This window comes from Neovison vison, chromosome 4 (genome assembly GCF_020171115.1).
Source record: "Neovison vison isolate M4711 chromosome 4, ASM_NN_V1, whole genome shotgun sequence".
NCBI lineage: Eukaryota > Metazoa > Chordata > Mammalia > Carnivora > Mustelidae > Neogale > Neogale vison.
In genome coordinates, this window is record NC_058094.1 from 146,137,904 (window position 1) to 146,156,168 (window position 18,265).

The 18,265-nt window shown below is 35.9% G+C and overlaps 1 protein-coding gene across 2 annotated transcripts in view; it reads left to right on the forward strand.

Annotated features, from left to right (window-relative positions):
* PTPN12 (protein tyrosine phosphatase non-receptor type 12) overlaps positions 1-18,265 on the forward strand; it is a 95,093-nt gene that overhangs the window by 63,342 nt on the left and 13,486 nt on the right. For both annotated transcript variants that reach the window (XM_044245885.1, XM_044245886.1), the window contains exons 8-12: positions 495-637; positions 4,309-4,375; positions 7,374-7,451; positions 7,598-7,696; positions 14,934-15,022. In XM_044245885.1, coding sequence (XP_044101820.1) covers positions 495-637; positions 4,309-4,375; positions 7,374-7,451; positions 7,598-7,696; positions 14,934-15,022 — 476 coding nt within the window. The remainder of the gene's footprint in view (positions 1-494; positions 638-4,308; positions 4,376-7,373; positions 7,452-7,597; positions 7,697-14,933; positions 15,023-18,265) is intronic.

Consider the following 18,265-nt stretch of genomic DNA (forward strand, 5'->3'; position numbering starts at 1 on the left):
GTTAGTTTCTAATTTTCTTTTTCAGTTTAAACATTCTGTTAGTCCTCTAATTACAATAGATTTGAATACAAGTCTATATTGCTCAAACATTTACTGTGAATTACTTAAAGAATATGCATAGTGTAAGGGTTAAAGTGCATACTCTGGAGATGCCTGGGTTCAGATCCCGCATTTGTCACTTGATGTGAAATATTAGGCAAGTTATTTAATCTTTCTGTCTTGATTTCCTTACCTATAAAATGTGGATATAGTATTAACAGTACCTTCCTCATACCATCATGTGGAGAATAAATAATTTTTATATGTAAAGCCCTTATATCAATACTTGGTATATGAGAGTCAATAAATGTAGTTATCATTTCTTTTTTTAAAGCATTGTTAAATACCACATAAATATCTTATAAATGACAGTCAAGTGAGATGTGTAGCTTTTCTGTATGCTTTAAAATGTGTAATATCTTTTTATAACTGCTGAATTTCTGTTATTCTTGAAGGAATCGCGTAGGCTATATCAATTTCATTATGTGAACTGGCCAGACCATGATGTTCCCACATCATTTGATTCTATTCTGGACATGATAAGCTTAATGAGGAAATACCAAGAACATGAAGATGTGCCTATTTGTATTCATTGCAGGTACAAAAGAATTTTCTAAATATTTAAATACTTTGAAATATAAGTGGCATTATAATATGGGTGATGTTTGATATTTTAAAACCTAATTTATAGGATTGCCAAGTGAGATAGGTCATTATATTGGTTTCCAAATAGTAAAACCTATCTGAATCCTGAGGCAGTTTTTCTTAATTTTTAATTTACGTTACATTTCTTCTAAAAGACTTAGAAATATAGTACATGTTTCAGAAAACTGCTATCAGTTTCTTTAAGTGACTTGTATTTGAATTCACATTTGCTATAAAGAGTGAATGAAATTTCTGAGACTCAGAAATTAACTGGTTAAAGAGTTCAGAGATTTTTTTAATGGAGACAGAATACCAAAGATAGTTTTTCTTATCCAGTAGGTCTGATTGTAATGCTTATTAGTGAGTTGGAAAGGCTGCTATTTATTTATGTGACATGTTGATGGACATGTGGTAATCAGTTGATAACTTGGTTAATTAAAAAATATTTTTCTATAGTTAATTCAGTGGTTAGTTGACGATTTAATTAAGTAGTTGACTGTTTTAAGAAGAGAAAAATCTAATTATAGAAATTGCTTTGACTTGACTTCTTCACAGATTCATCACAATCATTTTTTGTTCTGTGTTGCCCAGTGTACATAGTTCATAAATCCAATTTGATAGGAAGGTTTTCATTTAAAAAATGAAGTAGACCATTTAATATTTTTAAATAGCCCCAAATAGTATTTTAACTGTAGTGACTTAGAAAACACATACATAAAAGGAAGAAGTCACTTATAATTCCAGTAGAGGTGCTCATTGTTAAAATTTCAGTATAAAATTTCAGTCCTTCAGTTTGTGTCCACACAGTGTATGTGTGCTTAGTATTTAAAGAATGTTTCCCCACGTAATATAATTGTGTACATTTTTTTCCTAAATCATGTAACTGTTCTTTCTGCAATGAATTATGACTGCCCTATATTTTATATTTAACTTTCATTCCTTGGCATTTACTACCCCTCCCCATCCTTTTTCATCTATTTTATTTTAACTGTTTAAAAATTTATTTATTTTAAAATATTTTATTTATTTGTCAGAGAGAGTGAGAGTGCACAAGCAGGCGGGGAGCAACAGGCAAAGGGGGAAGCAGACTCCCCACTAAGCAGGGAGTCCGATGTGGGGCTTGATTCAGGACCCTGGGATCATGACCCGAGCCAAAGGCAGATGCTTAACAGACTGAGCCACCCTGGCATCCCCTTTTTCATCTATTTTAAACAATAGTTTAAATGTCCAAGTGGTTCTTTTCATGGTGCAATCTTTGAGCACATCTGTAATTACTTCATTGGGATAGATACAAGCAAATGTAATTTCTAAGTAAAAGACCATGAACTTTTTCATGCTTTTAATACATATTTTAAATTTTGTTACCCATAAAGCTGATGTTAATTATAATTAGTTTGTGGGGTGGCTGTGTTCCTGTACTCTCCCTAATACTGTTATCTTGTTTGATTTAATGCTGGCATGACAGGCTACCTTTTTTTTTTTTTTTTTTTAAAGATTTGATTTATTTATTTGAGAGAGAGTAAGAGAGAGCATGAAGGCGGGGAGGGTCAGAGGGAGAAGCAGACTCCCTGTCAAGCAGGGAGCCCGATGCAGGACTCAATCCACGGACTCCAGGATCATGACCTGAGCTGAAGGCAGTTGCTTAACCAACTGAGCTACCCAGGCTCCCTTTTTTTTCTTGGTTGTTTATATTCTTTTGTCAATTGCTTGTTTGTATACTTCGCCAGTTATTTCATAGCAGGCATTTATCTCTTAACAATTATGTTATAAATTCTTCATTTATCTTTATATATTGAGGTTGTTAACTTTTAGTCTTGCTGTCAGTAGCATGGTTTTTAAGTGGTTTCTTTTTTTTTTTTTTTTAAAGATTTTATTTATTTATTTGTCAGAGAGAGAGGGAGAGAGAGCGAGCACAGGCAGACAGAGAGGCAGGCAGAGGCAGAGGGAGAAGCAGGCTCCCTGCCGAGCAAGGAGCCCGATGTGGGACTCGATCCCAGGACGCTGAGATCATGACCTGAGCCGAAGGCAGCTGCTTAACCAACTGAGCCACCCAGGCGTCCCTTAAGTGGTTTTTATTCTGCCAATCTTTTGCCACAGATATTTTAAGTTGTTATGAGGTCAGAGTTGTGAATCGTCATTTATGAGTTCCATCCATTGAGATGCTTAGGGAGTCCTTCTGTAATAGTAATACATAAACTATCTTTTTAGCACTTCTATAGGTTTTTTTGTAAACCTAATCCATCTGGAATTTTTTTTATGATTAAGGTATGAGGTACGAATCCAGGTTTTGCTCTTGTTAGGCTTACATTCCCTGTATCATTTATTGAATGGTCTAATTTTTACCCTTTCATGGGAGACTCCACCATTATGTAATACATACATATACTCAGATCTGTTTTTGAATTTTGGCAGTGTATTTAATCAGTCTGGTTGTGTATATCTTTATGTGACTTTAGTCACACTTTTTTTTTTTTTTAAAGATTTTATTTATTTATTTGACAGAGAGAAATCACAAGTAGATGGAGAGGCAGGCAGAGAAAGAGAGGGAAACAGGCTCCCTGCTGAGCAGAGAGCCCGATGCGGGACTCGATCCCAGGACCCTGAGATCATGACCTGAGCCGAAGGCAGCGGCTTAACCCACTGAGCCACCCCGGCGCCCCTTTAGTCACACTTTTAACCGTCAGATTTTAAATATATGTCATTTAACCCCTAGTAACTCAATGCAGTAATCTAGAAATGTTTTGATGTGAGGAATTGATAAATGTATCAACAGTTAAAAATTAATATTATGGATTATTAAGAGCTTTTTAAAAATTATACTAAGTTGCTTATAGATTTATTTTATCAGGAAATCTTAGATGACATGTTTGACAAACTATTGATATTTCTAAAGGTTCCAAAATATGCATTAAAATGCTACCCAACTTTTTTTCTATCTAAAAACTATTCTGGTGATGTCAGTAATGTCTTCAATTACTCACAGTGATTCCCAATCCTGAGATGCACGTCTCCTATCTCCCTCTAGTTGAGAGCAGTTGCTCTAATGTACTTTTTTCATGTTTTTTAAAAAAAACCCTGCAGAATTTCACTTTACATTCTCTGGGTTCTCTTAGTTCTTTAGGAGATGAGTGCGTCACTCATCTTTGTTCTTCTGCTGAAATCACTGCTAGTGTTCAAACCAATTTCTAGGGCTTTGGTATTCCTCATCTTTTCTCTACCTTTTGCAGATTGAAACGGTGTATTGTTTCCTCCTCTAAGGCACCAGAGCCATATTGGATGTAAAATAAATTTCTCTCTTCAAGTTATTATGTTGGCTAGACTGGATTTTCTGAGATAGAATTATATTTCCAAATTAAAAGCTACTAGATATTCTGTGAATCACTTAGGTGTTTTCCGAATGTTAGAAGTTCCCTAAATTAAATAAAAACAAGATGTAAATACTAATGTTTAAGATGTTTGCCATGCATATACTTTAAGTTATGATTTGTTTACTAAAATAGTAGAATATTGTCAGGTTTCTTAAATGATTTTTTTTGCTACTAAAAATTAACATGTTTATCCACATTTATTTGTAGTTATTTTATGACAAAAACCAAATTGTTCTTTCAAACTTTATATTTATAGTGCAGGCTGTGGAAGAACAGGTGCCATTTGTGCCATAGATTATACGTGGAATTTACTAAAAGCTGGGGTAAGAATAATTTTTATATAGCATTATATTCAGTTGATCTGTTATTATTTTCCAACTTAAGGGTAAATTGTAGTAAATTATAGCATGTGTTTCATTATGTTACTTCTTTAGAAATAGCTTTACTATGTAAGAAAAAAGGTAATGGAACTGGAAAAGGTATAAATGATGTATATTACGTTGAGATAATTTGTGAGGCAGAAAAGTAAACATGTTACCATCCCTTGTTCTATGTGAATTGACACCTAGATTTAGAATGGAAACTCATCTCGGGTTGACTTTTCCAAATACAGAATCCTCATTGCCTTTTATATTTATTCTAGGTGTAAGTATAATCAGTTCAGTAAATATTTATGCCTAAATGGAAATTTTATTTTATAGTGGATATTTTTTAAGGATATTGAGTCTGGAGCCGAACTGCCCAGATTAAAATTCAGTCATTTACTGTCTATGGGTTTTGGGTTCAGTTACTTAATTTCATTGTGCCTCAGTTTTTTCAACTGAAAAATATTAATAACTTGTAAAAAATAAATTAACCTTTGTAAAGTTCCTAGAACTATGTGTGTCCTACAAATAGCAAGTGCTCAGTTAATGTTAGTTTTCATTAAAACTGGTGTTAATTGTTGTTACTACCACTACTATTTCAAAGACGTTGTGTTCAATACTATGGAGGATATAGAGGTAAATAAAACATAGCCCTTATTACAGATTTGAAAAACATTAGGTTGTCTCATTGTATGTAGATTTGCTTCTCTTGCTCGTTCTGTAGTATTCATTTTCAATGCACTATTTCTTACAGCTTTTTAAAAAAATTATTTTTTTAAACAGTATGTCCAACATAGGCTTAAAGTCACAACCCCAAGATCAAGAGTCACATACTCTACTCACTGAGCCAGCCAGGCTTTGCCCCTTTTGTAGCTTTAAGGTGTGTTTCTGTGAATGTCAATTTTTATTTTATATCAAATAGGATTAATAAAATATTTAGGGTTTTTTCTTTTTAACTTCTTTCCTTCCTCTATTCCTTCTTTTTTCCCCTGCCTTAACATTTTTGAGTGTTGCTAGGGAATATTTAAATTTTAAATTTTCTTCAAAAGCCCTCTGGGGTTAAATTTTATTTTTGTATTCCTCAAAAATGTAATCATCACCTGATACTCAAATGAAAAAAAATTTTTTTGGGATTTTATTTATTTATTTGACAGAGAGAGAGCACAAGTAGGCAGAGAGGCAGGCAGAGAGAGAGGAAGAAGCAGGCTCCCCACTGAGCAGAGAGCCTGATGCGGGGCTTGATCCCAGGACCCTGGGATCATGACCTGAGCCGAAGGCAGAGGCTTTAACCCACTCAGCCACCCAGGCGCCCCTCAAATGAAAATCTTTAATTGAACAAAATTTAACTAGGATTCTAACCCATTTTTAACATGAAGGTCAAAGATTAAAAATGGGATGGAAAGAGGCATTTAAATAAATGCCAGTAAGCAGAATAAACATCTGGTCATTCCAGGGACGCCTGGGTGGCTCAGTGGGTTATATGCCTTTGGCTCAGGTCATGATCTCGGGGTCCTGGGATCAAGCCCTGCATCCGGCTCTCTGCTCTGCAGGGAGCTTGCTTCCCCCTCTGTCTCTGCCTGCCTCTCTGCCTACTTGCAATCTCCCTCTCTGTCAAATAAATAAAATCTTAAAAAAAAAAAATCTGGCCATTCCAGAAGTTATGTATTTTGAACATAGTCCTCATTTGATTGTGTTTGGCTTAAATATATATAATCTTATGTTTTAGGTTAAGACTTGATGTCAAAAAAAATTTTTTTTCAGGATTTTATTTATTCATGAGAGAGAGAGTGCGTGCAGAAGCAGGGGGGAGGGGCAGAGGGAGAAGGAGAAGCAGACTCTGCTATCAGGGAGCCTGATGTCAGACTAGATTCAAGGACCCTGGATCATGACCCGAGCCGAAGGCAGACGCTTAACTGACTGAGCCACCCAGGCACCCTTTAAAAATCTTTCGAAGTATATAAGGACTCTCAAATAGTAAGCCTTTTTTTTTTTTTTTTAAGATTTTATTTATTTATTTGACACAGAGAATCATAAGTAGGCAGAGAAGCTGGCAGAGAGAGATGGGGAAGCGGGGCTTCATCCCAGGACCCTAGAATCTGACCTGAGCCAAAAGTAGAAGCTTAACTTGCTGAGCTACCCAGGCGCCCAGCCTGGAAACCTTTTTTACTCTTCTTTATCACTCCAAAATATTCTTGTTGATCGCCAAGTTCTAATTGTTCTGCCTCAGAAGTGTGCTTCAAATCTGTTTGTATCTTTTTTTTTTTTTTTTAGATTCCTTCAGTAAACTTCTACCAGTTTCTCCCCTTCGGACTCTTATCTTCCCTGCTGCAAAGCAGACTGAATGTCAGATCTGCTCGTGTCAGTGTTACCTACTGTAGTAGTTCTGATTCCAGATGTACCAAAGAATTGTTGGGGATGTTTCACAGTCTCAGAGATATAGCTGAGGGATCTGTATTTTGCCAACTTTCTTAGCTGGTCCTTACATAGCCAGCCCAGAAAGCAGTCACCTGTGGAATGAGTTCAAGCTCTATTATGTTTACAGTCTGATTCCAGGTAGCCTTGTCTTCTTTCCTCCTTAAACACCTCTCCTTCTTAAAGTTTTAGGCTGTATCCACATCAAGTTTCTCAATTCCCCAAACCGATTATACATTTAATGTGCTGTGCTTAGGTGTATTTCCTTAACTTTTTACTCCACACACCAATCAGTGCTAGTCAGTGTTTTTATTCCCACTGCACTGCAGTTATACTGTGGCTGGGTACTTACTTGTTCACTACCTCTCTAGCTTGACAGCTGAGGGTCCAGATTAACTTTCTGTCTATAATGCCAACAACAGTGTCTGATGGATGGTAGGTCGTGCTCAGCAAATGTTTTCAGTCATCCAGCATGTATAGAAGGTCTGTCTGAAACGTTAAAGGTCTATATGAAAGAGTTGATGTTTTAAATTCTTTGTTTTAGAAAATACCAGAGGAATTTAATGTATTTAACTTAATACAAGAAATGAGAACACAAAGGCATTCTGCAGTGCAAACTAAGGTACTGTTTTTTGTTTCACTTTATAGACTGTATTTTTTTTTTTATGCCTTCTTGGTTTGTTTTTTTGTTTTTGTTTTTGTTTTTGTTTTTCCAGATGTCTTTCCCTTGTTTATTTTCCCCTGTTTATCATGTCCTCTCCCTAATAGGAGCAGTATGAGCTTGTTCATAGAGCTATCGCCCAACTGTTTGAAAAACAGCTACAACTATATGAAATTCATGGAGCGCAGAAACTTGCCGAAGGAGTGGTAGGTGTTCTTGGTCTATTAATTTTAGAAAACTTCTTTCTTTCTTTCTTTTCTTACTTTCTTTCTTTCCTCCTAGAAAACCAACCTTTCTTTCTTTTCCTTCCTTCCTTCCTTCCTTTTTTCTTTTAATTTTTTTTAGGTAATCTCTATACCCAGTGTGGGGCTCAAACTTGACTCCAGGATCAAGAGTCCTATGCTCTACGACTGAGCCACCAGGCACCCTGAAAACTTTTTTTTTACCAAGATGTAATATTTAGCTTTTTAACAGTCATCTATGTTTTTACCTGACATCAGTATATCTGTGACAGTTGTTATTTTTATTTGACCTTGATTTTATTAACTCCTTTCCTTCTTCCTGTTTGCATCTCTCAATTGTCATGGATATTTAATGACTCCAGTACAAGTTAAATAATATTCAAAGTAGAATATAGTTAGGAAGATAGGTCTTATGTCAAAAATCTTTACTGTTTCACATACAAATTACTTCTAACAAAATTAACTGCATTGTTCTCTCTTTTCTTCTACCCCCCAACCTAAGTAATTTTAAGTTGATTCTACATGAATTAAATTGTGTTCTTGGTCATGATGATAAAAAGTGTTGTAGTTAATTTTGCAGGCTTTTTAATTAAGCAGAATTATAGCCTACAGTGAAGTCCCTTTTTGGCATGTATTTAGTTCAGTGTCATTTTAGCCTTAAAAGATCTTATTGGACTTTCAGACATTTTGACCTGACAAAAATCAGTTTGTTCTCATAGTGTTCTCATGTCTGCCTCTTTTTTCTAACTAGTTCTTTTATTTGCTGTCTTTCTGTAATCATCTTGTCCTTGAAAGTATTGAGTTATTTTTTTGATAAAATTTCTTTATGTTTTTATCCCTGAACCTGATAACCATCACATGATAAATCAACTTAGTCTCAATAACTGAAGTAAAATGAGGAAATAAGTTGCAAAATTTATAACCTTTGTTTCCTTTTTCTTCTTCACATTGTTTTTGGCATTTTCCCAGACTATTTGTTTGAAATTTCTTTGTTTTATAAATGAGAGACTTGTTACCAAATGCTGATCTCAGTGTCTTAATCTAATATTGATCCATGAGTTTTAGGGACTGTGTATTTCCTTTATTAGCCAAGTGATAATTATAGATTATTTTATAACTGGAAGCTTGCGTCCTTTGACCTCCTTTACCCATTTCACCCACATCCCACCTCTGGCAAGCGCCAATCTGTTCTTTATATCTCTGAGTTCAGTTTTTTGTTTGTTTGTTCTTAGATTCCACAAATAGGTGAGATCATATGGTATTTGTCTTTCTCTGTTTGACTTCTTTCACTTAGTATAATGCTCTCAAGGTCCATCCCTGTCGCTGGAAATGCCAAGAATTCTTTCTTTTTTATGACTGAATGATATTCCACTGTGTGTATATGTCACATTTTCTTTATCCATTCTTTGATAAATGGACATTTGGGTTGCTTTCATGTCTTGGCTCTTGTAACTAAGGTGACAGTGAACATGGTGGGACATGTGTCTTTTGTTTTCACTTCCTTCCGATAAATACCCAGAAATGGGATTATTGGATCATATGATAGTTCTTTTTCTTTCTTTCTTTCTTTTTTTTTTTTAATTTAATTTTTGAGGAACCTCCACATTGTTTCCATATAGCTGCACCAGTTTACATCCCCACCACAGTGCATGAGGTTTTCCTTATCTCCACATCCTCTCTAACACTTGTTATTTCTTGTCTTTTTGATGCTAGCCATTCTAACAGGTATCCGGTCTCGTCGTGGTTCTGATTTGTATTTCCGTAATGATTAGTGATGTTGAACATATTTTCATATATTCCTGTTGACCATCTGTATGTCCTCTTTGAAGAAATGTCTATTCAAGTCTTCTGCCCATTTTTAATCAATTTGTTTGTTGGGTTTTTTTGCTATTCAGTTCTCTTATTTCGTAGGTTGCCTTTCCATTTTGTTGAGAGTTTCCTTTGCTGTGTAGAAGCTTTTTAGTTTGATGTAGTCCCGCTTGTTTATTTTTGCTTTTGTTGTCTTTACTTGAAAATAATTTTAATGCAGTATTTAGTGTCTTCAAAGCTTTTAAGTGTATTTAAGTAATTTCTAGAAAATATATGTGATAAATATTGCATTGCTCTTTCATCTTTGTTTTCTCATTATCTGATTGTTTTTAGGTTTTATTCCATAAATTAAACTTCCATTAGTCTGAATTTCACACTAGGATTATAATTTTGTTATAGAATGTTTCTGTCTGATACGTCAGAGGTTTACAGATAAGGAATAGAAGAAAGATGGTACACATGTTATGGGATGAGATGAAATACCACCTTATGGCAGATTAATGGTTATTTCAAGCCTACTTTCTTATCTCATTGCCTGGTACATAGGAGACACCCACTAAATGTTTGCTAACTGAATTTAAAATGTTAGATTATGTCCTTGCATTTTAAAGCTGAAATGGTGACTGCTGGATTACCTCTGGGCGAGATGGGTTTCTGTTTTGTAAAAAGGAAAAACAATTTTCCAAGGAATCCATTCTGAGAAAACTGTATTTGGTAAGAATAAATATATTGCCATATTGCCAAAGGTTGTATACTGTAGTAGTGTCTGACACTATGTAACTATATAACTCAGTGGATGAGTGGATTTGAAAAGGGGAAGGACAACTGAATAGAAGAAAAGATAGCTTTATCGTTCTAGGTAATTTTTTGATAGTGTCCTCTTAAGAAATCTTGCTTTCTAGGTATTTCTGAATCTAGTTGACTGTTTTTATAGCAGGTTTATATGTGGTTGGAGACCATAAATCCCAGTCAGAAAAAAATGGGAATCTAAAAAGTTGGAGAAAATCATCTTAGAACTGTGTGGTTGAGTAAAATGATCAGAAATATATTACTTAATGTTTCTGAACCTATGCTGTGAGAAACAGTTATAAATATATTTATTATTTTTCTGATTTAAAGGTAAAGTTTAAAAAAAAAAACAGACAAAAAACTCTTAAAATGTATGTTCCAGAATTATTTTCATAGAAATTTTGGTTGGAATGCTGATCAACAATATAAGACTCTACAATAAATGATATTTGTTAGAGATATTTACAACCAAGATGACTTTCAGAGTAGGAGATCTAAAAAAGTTTATTCTGGAATTGAGTAGCCTATTGATCTGGGATTTAGAAACACTTCAGTAAGCAAATATCTGTAAGATGTACATGCATGCCTTTTTATCTCTTATATAAAAGACCAGTTATCAATACCAGGATTTTCAATTCTAGAATGATGGAATAATAGCAACAATAGTTTGTGTTATCTTTCTGTTGTTATTGTATATTTTATTTATTTTTTTAAGATTATTTATTTATTTATTTGACAGAAATCACAAGTAGGCAGAGAGGCAGGCAGAGAGAGAGAGGGGGAAGGAGGCTCACCGCTGAGCAGGGAGCCCAATGCAGTGCTCCATTCCAGGACCCCGGGATCATGATCTGAGCCAAAGGCAGAGGCTTTAACCCACTGAGCCACCCAGGCGCCACTGTACATTTTAGATGTGATACCGAATTCTGAGTATTTTTTCCTCAAATATATTGTCCTTTGTTTTTTTTTTTTTTAAAGATTTTTATTTATTTATTTGATAGACAGAGAGAGATCACAAGTAGGCAGAGAGGCAGGCAGAGAGAGGGGGGGAAGCAGGCTCCCTGCTGAGCAGAGAGCCCGATGTGGGGCTCGATCCCAGGACCCTGAGATCATGACCTGAGCTGAAGGCAGAGGCTTAAACCACTGAGCCACCCAGGCGCCCCATATTGTCCTTTGTTTTTAAAGCACTTTGGTTTAATATTTATTTTGTTTTGCAGTTGGTAATATATCTTTAAGTATTTGATGATTAGGTTCTGATCTTCTTTTGTGGCCTCTGATATGGCTGTTATGTAGTAAATATTAAGACACAAAATTAGTGAAATGAGTGAAGGTGGTCAAAGGTAAAAAAAATAACTTTAGTAAGCTCTTCTTGAAACAAAAGAATATACTAGAACCTAATTTTAGTAGATTATTTAATTGCTAAAATTCCTTTCACCTTCAAATTTGGTGATTATTTCAGTTAGTAATAAAAGCCCCTTAAGAGAGCTATATACATTAGGACAAATGAGAGGACAAAAGCTATAGTTAATAGTGTCAGGAGATACGAGTAGAGCAAACATTACTATAGGAAAAATAAGGAATATAAGAAGAACATTGTCCTGTTTTGAAGTCCAGTAGCCAGGAGGATTTGTTCACGCTGTGCAGGCAATGGTTCTCTGAGCTGCATTTCTATTCTACCACATTGATTTCTTTCATCAGATGAAATTCAGCATGTTCAAAAGTCTTACCTCCCCCTAGAGTTTGTTTTCCTCTTTTGGCCCTTTCTGTTAATGGTTCCACCGTTCTCTCATTTGTCCAGAATGAGGAATCCTTCATGACGCCTTCTTTCCTTTGTCATATTTGTTTGAAAATGCCCTTAATTTATCTTCTTACTCCCTTCCCACCTATTCCCTTCCATACTCTGTTCTTTTTTTTTTCTTCTCAATATCTTATCTATCTCTCTCTTGTTTATTTTTAATATATTATTTAGTTATTTGAGAGAGAGCGAGCAGGAGCAGCAGTGGGGGTCAGAGGGAGAAGCAGACTCCCCACTGCGCAGGAAGCCCAAATTGGGGCTTGATTCCAAGACCCTGGGATCACGACAAAAGCCGAAGGCGGATGGCCAACCCACTGAGCTACCCAGGCGCCCCTCTTTGTGTCATTCTACATGCTGCCTTAATACTCTCAACTTCTTAATATTTTTCAGCTATATCCTTTTTTTTTTTCAGCTATATTCTTAATATTCTCACCTTTAAATAACATCTCCGCTTTCACTACTTTATGATTTTATGATTACCCTTTTACTTCCTAATTTGGTAATATTACTAGACTATACATCTTGGAGTTAAGTACTAGGTACTTTACGTTTTTTGTATCCCCTCTAGTGATTACGGTTTAGTGCATGTCTCATATTGATCCACATTGCCTTACCTACTATTCCAGAATCCAAAATGCTCTGAAAACCTAAAGTTGTAGGGAGGAGGGGAGAGAGAAGAGAAGGGGGATAAGAGAGGTGAGAGTGTTGATTTGGTATTACACTCATTTGACAGGAAAACCTGACTTGACTCGAGGCTGTTCATATTGTACTATAAAAAATTGGTGTGTTTTACAGATTAGAAGCAGTTTCATATGGTTAACCTTTATTTAACCTACTTAATGTGAATGTGTACAGATTTTGATACAAAAATATTAACTGTTATGGGACTGTGTAAGCAAATGAATTATCTTTATGATGCAAAGAATGTCTAAATTCTGGTGATGTTTGAGGATCTAAGTTTGGCATCCAAAAGACCTGATTTACCTGAGGCAATACCAATTTATATTTGTCTAGGTGTAATAATAATTAGTGCTCCCATTTCCGTTCTCAAAGAGCCCTGATTCGGACAATAGATTACCTGGTACCCTACCTTAGCAGATATCCCTACAACAGATGCCTTTGTTATGGCTAGGTGGCTTTAATTAAGAGTGAAAATATCCATTCCATGTTATTGTTTGGGTCAGAGTAAGATACATATTAAGATGCATAAAACTCTTCTAATACATCTGATTATGTATAGGAGATGGGGTGCACTGAAATTGTGGAAAAGCTGAAATCTCTGTTTTCCTTAGTTGGGCATACTTAGTTAAAAAAAAGTCACTGGCAAGAAACAGTTACAAAGGCAGAGAAAGTGCTACAGATGGACACAGTAACAGTGTCTTTTGAGGTAAAAAAAAAAAAAAAAAGGCAACTACAGTTTGAGAGTTCTTTAATCATAGTGTGTGTAAAGATAGCTTCTTTTCTTTAAAATTAATCTGAGATGTTGGCAAGGGTAAAAATCATTGTCTTCTGGCCTGTTAACATATCCTAGCCAGATAAAACTGAGTTACTTCCTTGAGGGTAAAACTAATTCAAGGCAGTGTTTTATGTATTAATTTCACAACTCTTCTATTCACAGTTCTAAACACAACCTAAGATTCTTTAAACTGTATTGACTCTGGAACATCCATGTTAAGGAATATTACTGGTCCTCGAGACCAGCAAGAACAAGGAAATCCCTGAATTGGGCTCTGTCTGCCTTTTTGGGGTTTATTTGGTTAGGGAGTGATACAAGGGCTATATATGCTAATGGAGCAGGGCACTCTGTGGTGATAAAGGGAGGGCAAAGAGTGATTGAAATGCGATCTGGGCCGGCTTAAAAGTACTTACTAGATAGCAAGAGGAATCCCAAAAAATTGGGAAAAGTAAAAGATAGAAGCCTTATTTTGTTGGCTTTATCCCCCCTCTCTGTACATGTTAAGATTATACTGGTAGTGATGCCTGAAAAAGGTGGTATCTTTTTTTATCTTTATATTCTTGGAAATCTCTTCCTTTATAGTAGCATTTGAAATGTGTTGAAAAGCCATGGTACACAATTAAGTTTTCAGTAACTGGAGATAGACTGGGTTTGTTTTTGTTTTTGTTTTAAGTTTATTTATTTATTTTTTAGTAATCTCTATCCAGTGTAGGGCTCAAACTCATGACCCCAAGATCAGGAGTCACATGCTCTTTTGATTGAGCCAGCCAGGAGTCCCAGACTGGTTTTTCTTTTTTTTTTTTTATCATTCAAATTTATTTATTTATTTCTAAAGATACATATATATTTTTTATCAACATATAATGTATTATTTGTCCTAGGGGTACAGGTCTGTGAATTGTCAGGCTTATACACCTCACAGCACTCACCGTAGCACACCCTCCCCAAATGTCTGTAACCCCACCACCCTCTCCATACCACACTCCTCCACACACACCCCTGCAACCCTCAGTTTGTTTTGTTGACATTAAGAGTCTCTTATGGTTTATCTACCTCCCGATCCCATCTTGTTTCATTTTTTCCTTCCCTACCCCCAAACCCTCCACTTTGCCTTTCAAATTCCTCTATCAGGGAGATCATATGATAATTGCCAGACTGTTCTTTGATACTAATTTCTCTCATTGAAGTTTGGCCCTTATTTAATCTAAAATAGAGAGAATATAAAACTTTTTGTTGTTTGGGAAAATTGGCATTATTTTAAAAATTGAAAAGCCTAGAGGCAGTTTATGTGAAACATGAAAAAGGAGAATTACTTTTCTTCTAACTTTAATGAAGCATTTTTCCTCCCCTCTCAGGAGAATGAAATTAACACTGAAAATATGGTCAGCTCCATAGATCCTGACAAACAAGATTCTCCTCCTCCAAAACCACCAAGGACCCGCAGGTATTGTACGTCACATTTTCTTTGAAAGGATATTTTTATTTTACCCACTGTTTTTGTTTTTTTTTTTTAAATTTTACCCACTGTTAATTAAATTCTGATTATTTCCAAATTATTTTTATAACTTTTATCATTCTTTTGTCTTGGGTTTGGCATGTACATGGCAGCTGATTTGTTACTGGTGTACTAAAAATTCTGTTGCACTTTGGGTAAAATCTCAGTAGTACCCTGTACCAGAGTAGTGAACATAACCGTGAATTGATAGTAGCTCATATTTTGGTATGTAGTACAATTAAATTTTTAAATACTCTATAAATATTTCAGTTTTTGCATAATGACTAAAAAAGTAATATTGTCAAAAATTGTATGTGCATTAAAGAAATTAATAATATTACTAGCAAAGATGAGTTTGTTTCTCTCAGCATTTTATCACTTTCATACCAGACTCATTTGTAATAAAGTCAAGATATATTCTTGTATTCCTTTTTATTTCTTTTTTCTTTTAGGGTAGCTGCTAAGTCAGTTACGTGGTAGTATAGAAAGAATATAGGTAAACTCAGAAAACTTTAGTTTCAAGTCCTTTTCGCCCGTTTACCACCTTTGAAGTTGTGATTAAGTTACTTAACTTACTTGATCCTGGGTTGGTTTTTTTTTTTTTTTTTTTTTAAGTATTGTCCTAAGGATGAAAAGAGATAAACTATGTGAAAATGCTACATATGGGACTTGGCACATACTAGATTTCCATTACATATTAGTTTTCTCATGATAGTGTAGAATTAAAATGGTGTTAATTGAATTACTTTTTAATTTTTTAAATTAACATATAATGTATGTTGCCCCAGGGGTACAGTCTGTGAATCGCCAGGTTTACACACTTGACAGCACTCACCATAGGACATACCCTACCCAATGTCCATAACCCCACCACCCTCTCCCTCCCCCCCATCACCCTCAGTTTGTTTTGTGACAGTAAGAGTCTCATAGTTTGTCTCTCTCCTGATCCCATCTTGTTTCATTTATTCCTTTCCTACCCCCCAAACCCCCCACATTGCCTCTCAAATTCCTCATATTAGGGAGATCATATGATAATTGTCTTTCTTTGATTGATTCACTTCGCTAAGCATAATACCTGCTAGCTCCATCCATGTCGCAAATGGCAAGATTTCATTTCTTTTGATGGCTGCATAGTATTCCATTTTACACACAAACACACACACACACCACTTCTTCTTTATCCATTCATCTGTTGATGGACATCCAGGTTCTTTCCATAGTTTGGCTATTGTGGACATTGCTGCTGTAAACATTTGGGTGCACGTGCCCCTTTGGATCACTACGTTTGTATCTTTAGGGTAAATACCCAGCAATTGCTGGGTCATAAGGTAGCTCTATTTTCAACTTTGAGGAACCTCCCTGCTGTTTTCCAGAGTGGTTGCATCAGCTTGCATAATTGAATTACTTTTAAAAGGAGGCACAGTAGAAGATCTATAATAATAAACTATTAGAATGGCTTATCCAGGGTCTTGTTTTAAGCAAAGATCTGCCCAAATGGATTGGCCTTCCCTCAAAGTAGGACTTCTTTTATATAGGATTCAACAATTTTTTTCCTCCTTAAGAGTTTGCTAGACATTGGGGTACCTGGTTGGCTCAGTTGGTTAAGTATGTGCCTTCGGCTCAGGTCATGATCTTGGAGTCTGAGGCTCGAGCCCCATGTCCTGCTCCCTGCTCAGCGGGGAGTCTGCTTCTCCCTCTGCTCCTCCCCCTGCTCCTTCTCTCTTTCTCTCTTTCTCACTCACTCTCTCAAATAAATAAAATCTTAAAAAAAAATAAAAAGTGAGGGGCGCCTGGGTGGCTCAGTGGGTTAAGCCTCTGTCATCTGCTCAGGTCATGATCTTATGGTCCTGGGATCAAGCCCCGCATCAGGCTCTCTGCTCGGCAGGGAGCCTGCTTCCACCTTCTCTCTGCCTGCTTGTGATCTCTGTCAAATAAATAAATAAAATCTTTAAAAATAAAATGTGAGTGTTGGACACTATAGTGGACAATCCATATGTTGCATATATTTTTTGTGGCTGAGCTTAGAATAAGTGCTATTTAAGTGTTTTAAGCCTTGTTGTAAACTTACATCAAGGAAGGATGAGGGAAAAAAGTCTGTTAGTGTAATTAGCAGTCACATTTGAGTAGCCACAAAAACCCACAAAGGGACACAAGGAAACTTTGGGGTGATGGATATATGTTTATTACCTTGATTGTGGTGATAGTATCATGGGTATAACTCATCACATTTATACATAAAACGTATTGGTTTTTGTATATCAACTATACCTAAGTAAAGCTATTTTTAAAAATGTGAATTATCAACATATCCTACACAGACTGCTTCCAAAAAGCACTTAGAATATTCTTGATTAAGGGGTACCTGCGTGGCTCAGTCAGTTGAACATCTGACTCTTGATTTCATCTCAGGTCATGGTCTCATGGGTTGTGGGATCAAGTCATGTGTCTGGCTGTAAACTCAGCAGGAGTCAGCTTGAGATTCTCTCTCTCCCTCTCCCTCTGGCCCTCCTCACCCACACGCATACATGTGTGTACACGCTTTCTCAAATAAATCTTAAGAAAAAGATTACTAGTTAAATAAGCCTGCTTGAACACATTTAACTCTCGTCCCTCCATGAACTTCCTAAAATTATAGTGAAGGGATATAAAAATGTATAGAGATTAAAAAACAGAATTGGAGAGGGGTGGCATCAGATACATCAACAAAATTGTAGAAAGCACATGGCCATTGAAAAGGGACTTAAAAGAGAAAGCTAAAACTTGCTTTCCTGTAGGTGGAGGAAACCAGAAAGAACCAACATGATTTTCCAAAGAACCCCCAGAAAAGCTCAGAAATTGGAAGGCCTCCTTAAGGCTGGTGTGTAGGATGGGACTAAAAACAAGAAGAGTATTTAAGTACTCTTTAGAGTGTTTTGAGTATTAATGAGTTCATGATACCAGATTCCTTACATTAAATTGAGCAAAGGACTGCTTCTCCTTACATCATTTGGACACTCAGGAAGGATTTACTCTGGAGCAGTTGAACCAGGGAGTCTCTGGATTCAAGGACATCAGGTCCAGGTGATGGTGGGGTTTGTAGTGCCTTGCTGCAAACAGGAATATGTATGCTGAATGGTCAGATCCTCTAGCTCCCTTCTGCCAAATTGCTGGTGGGAGAGAATCTCCCTCTGGAAGAACTAACCAACCCAAGAG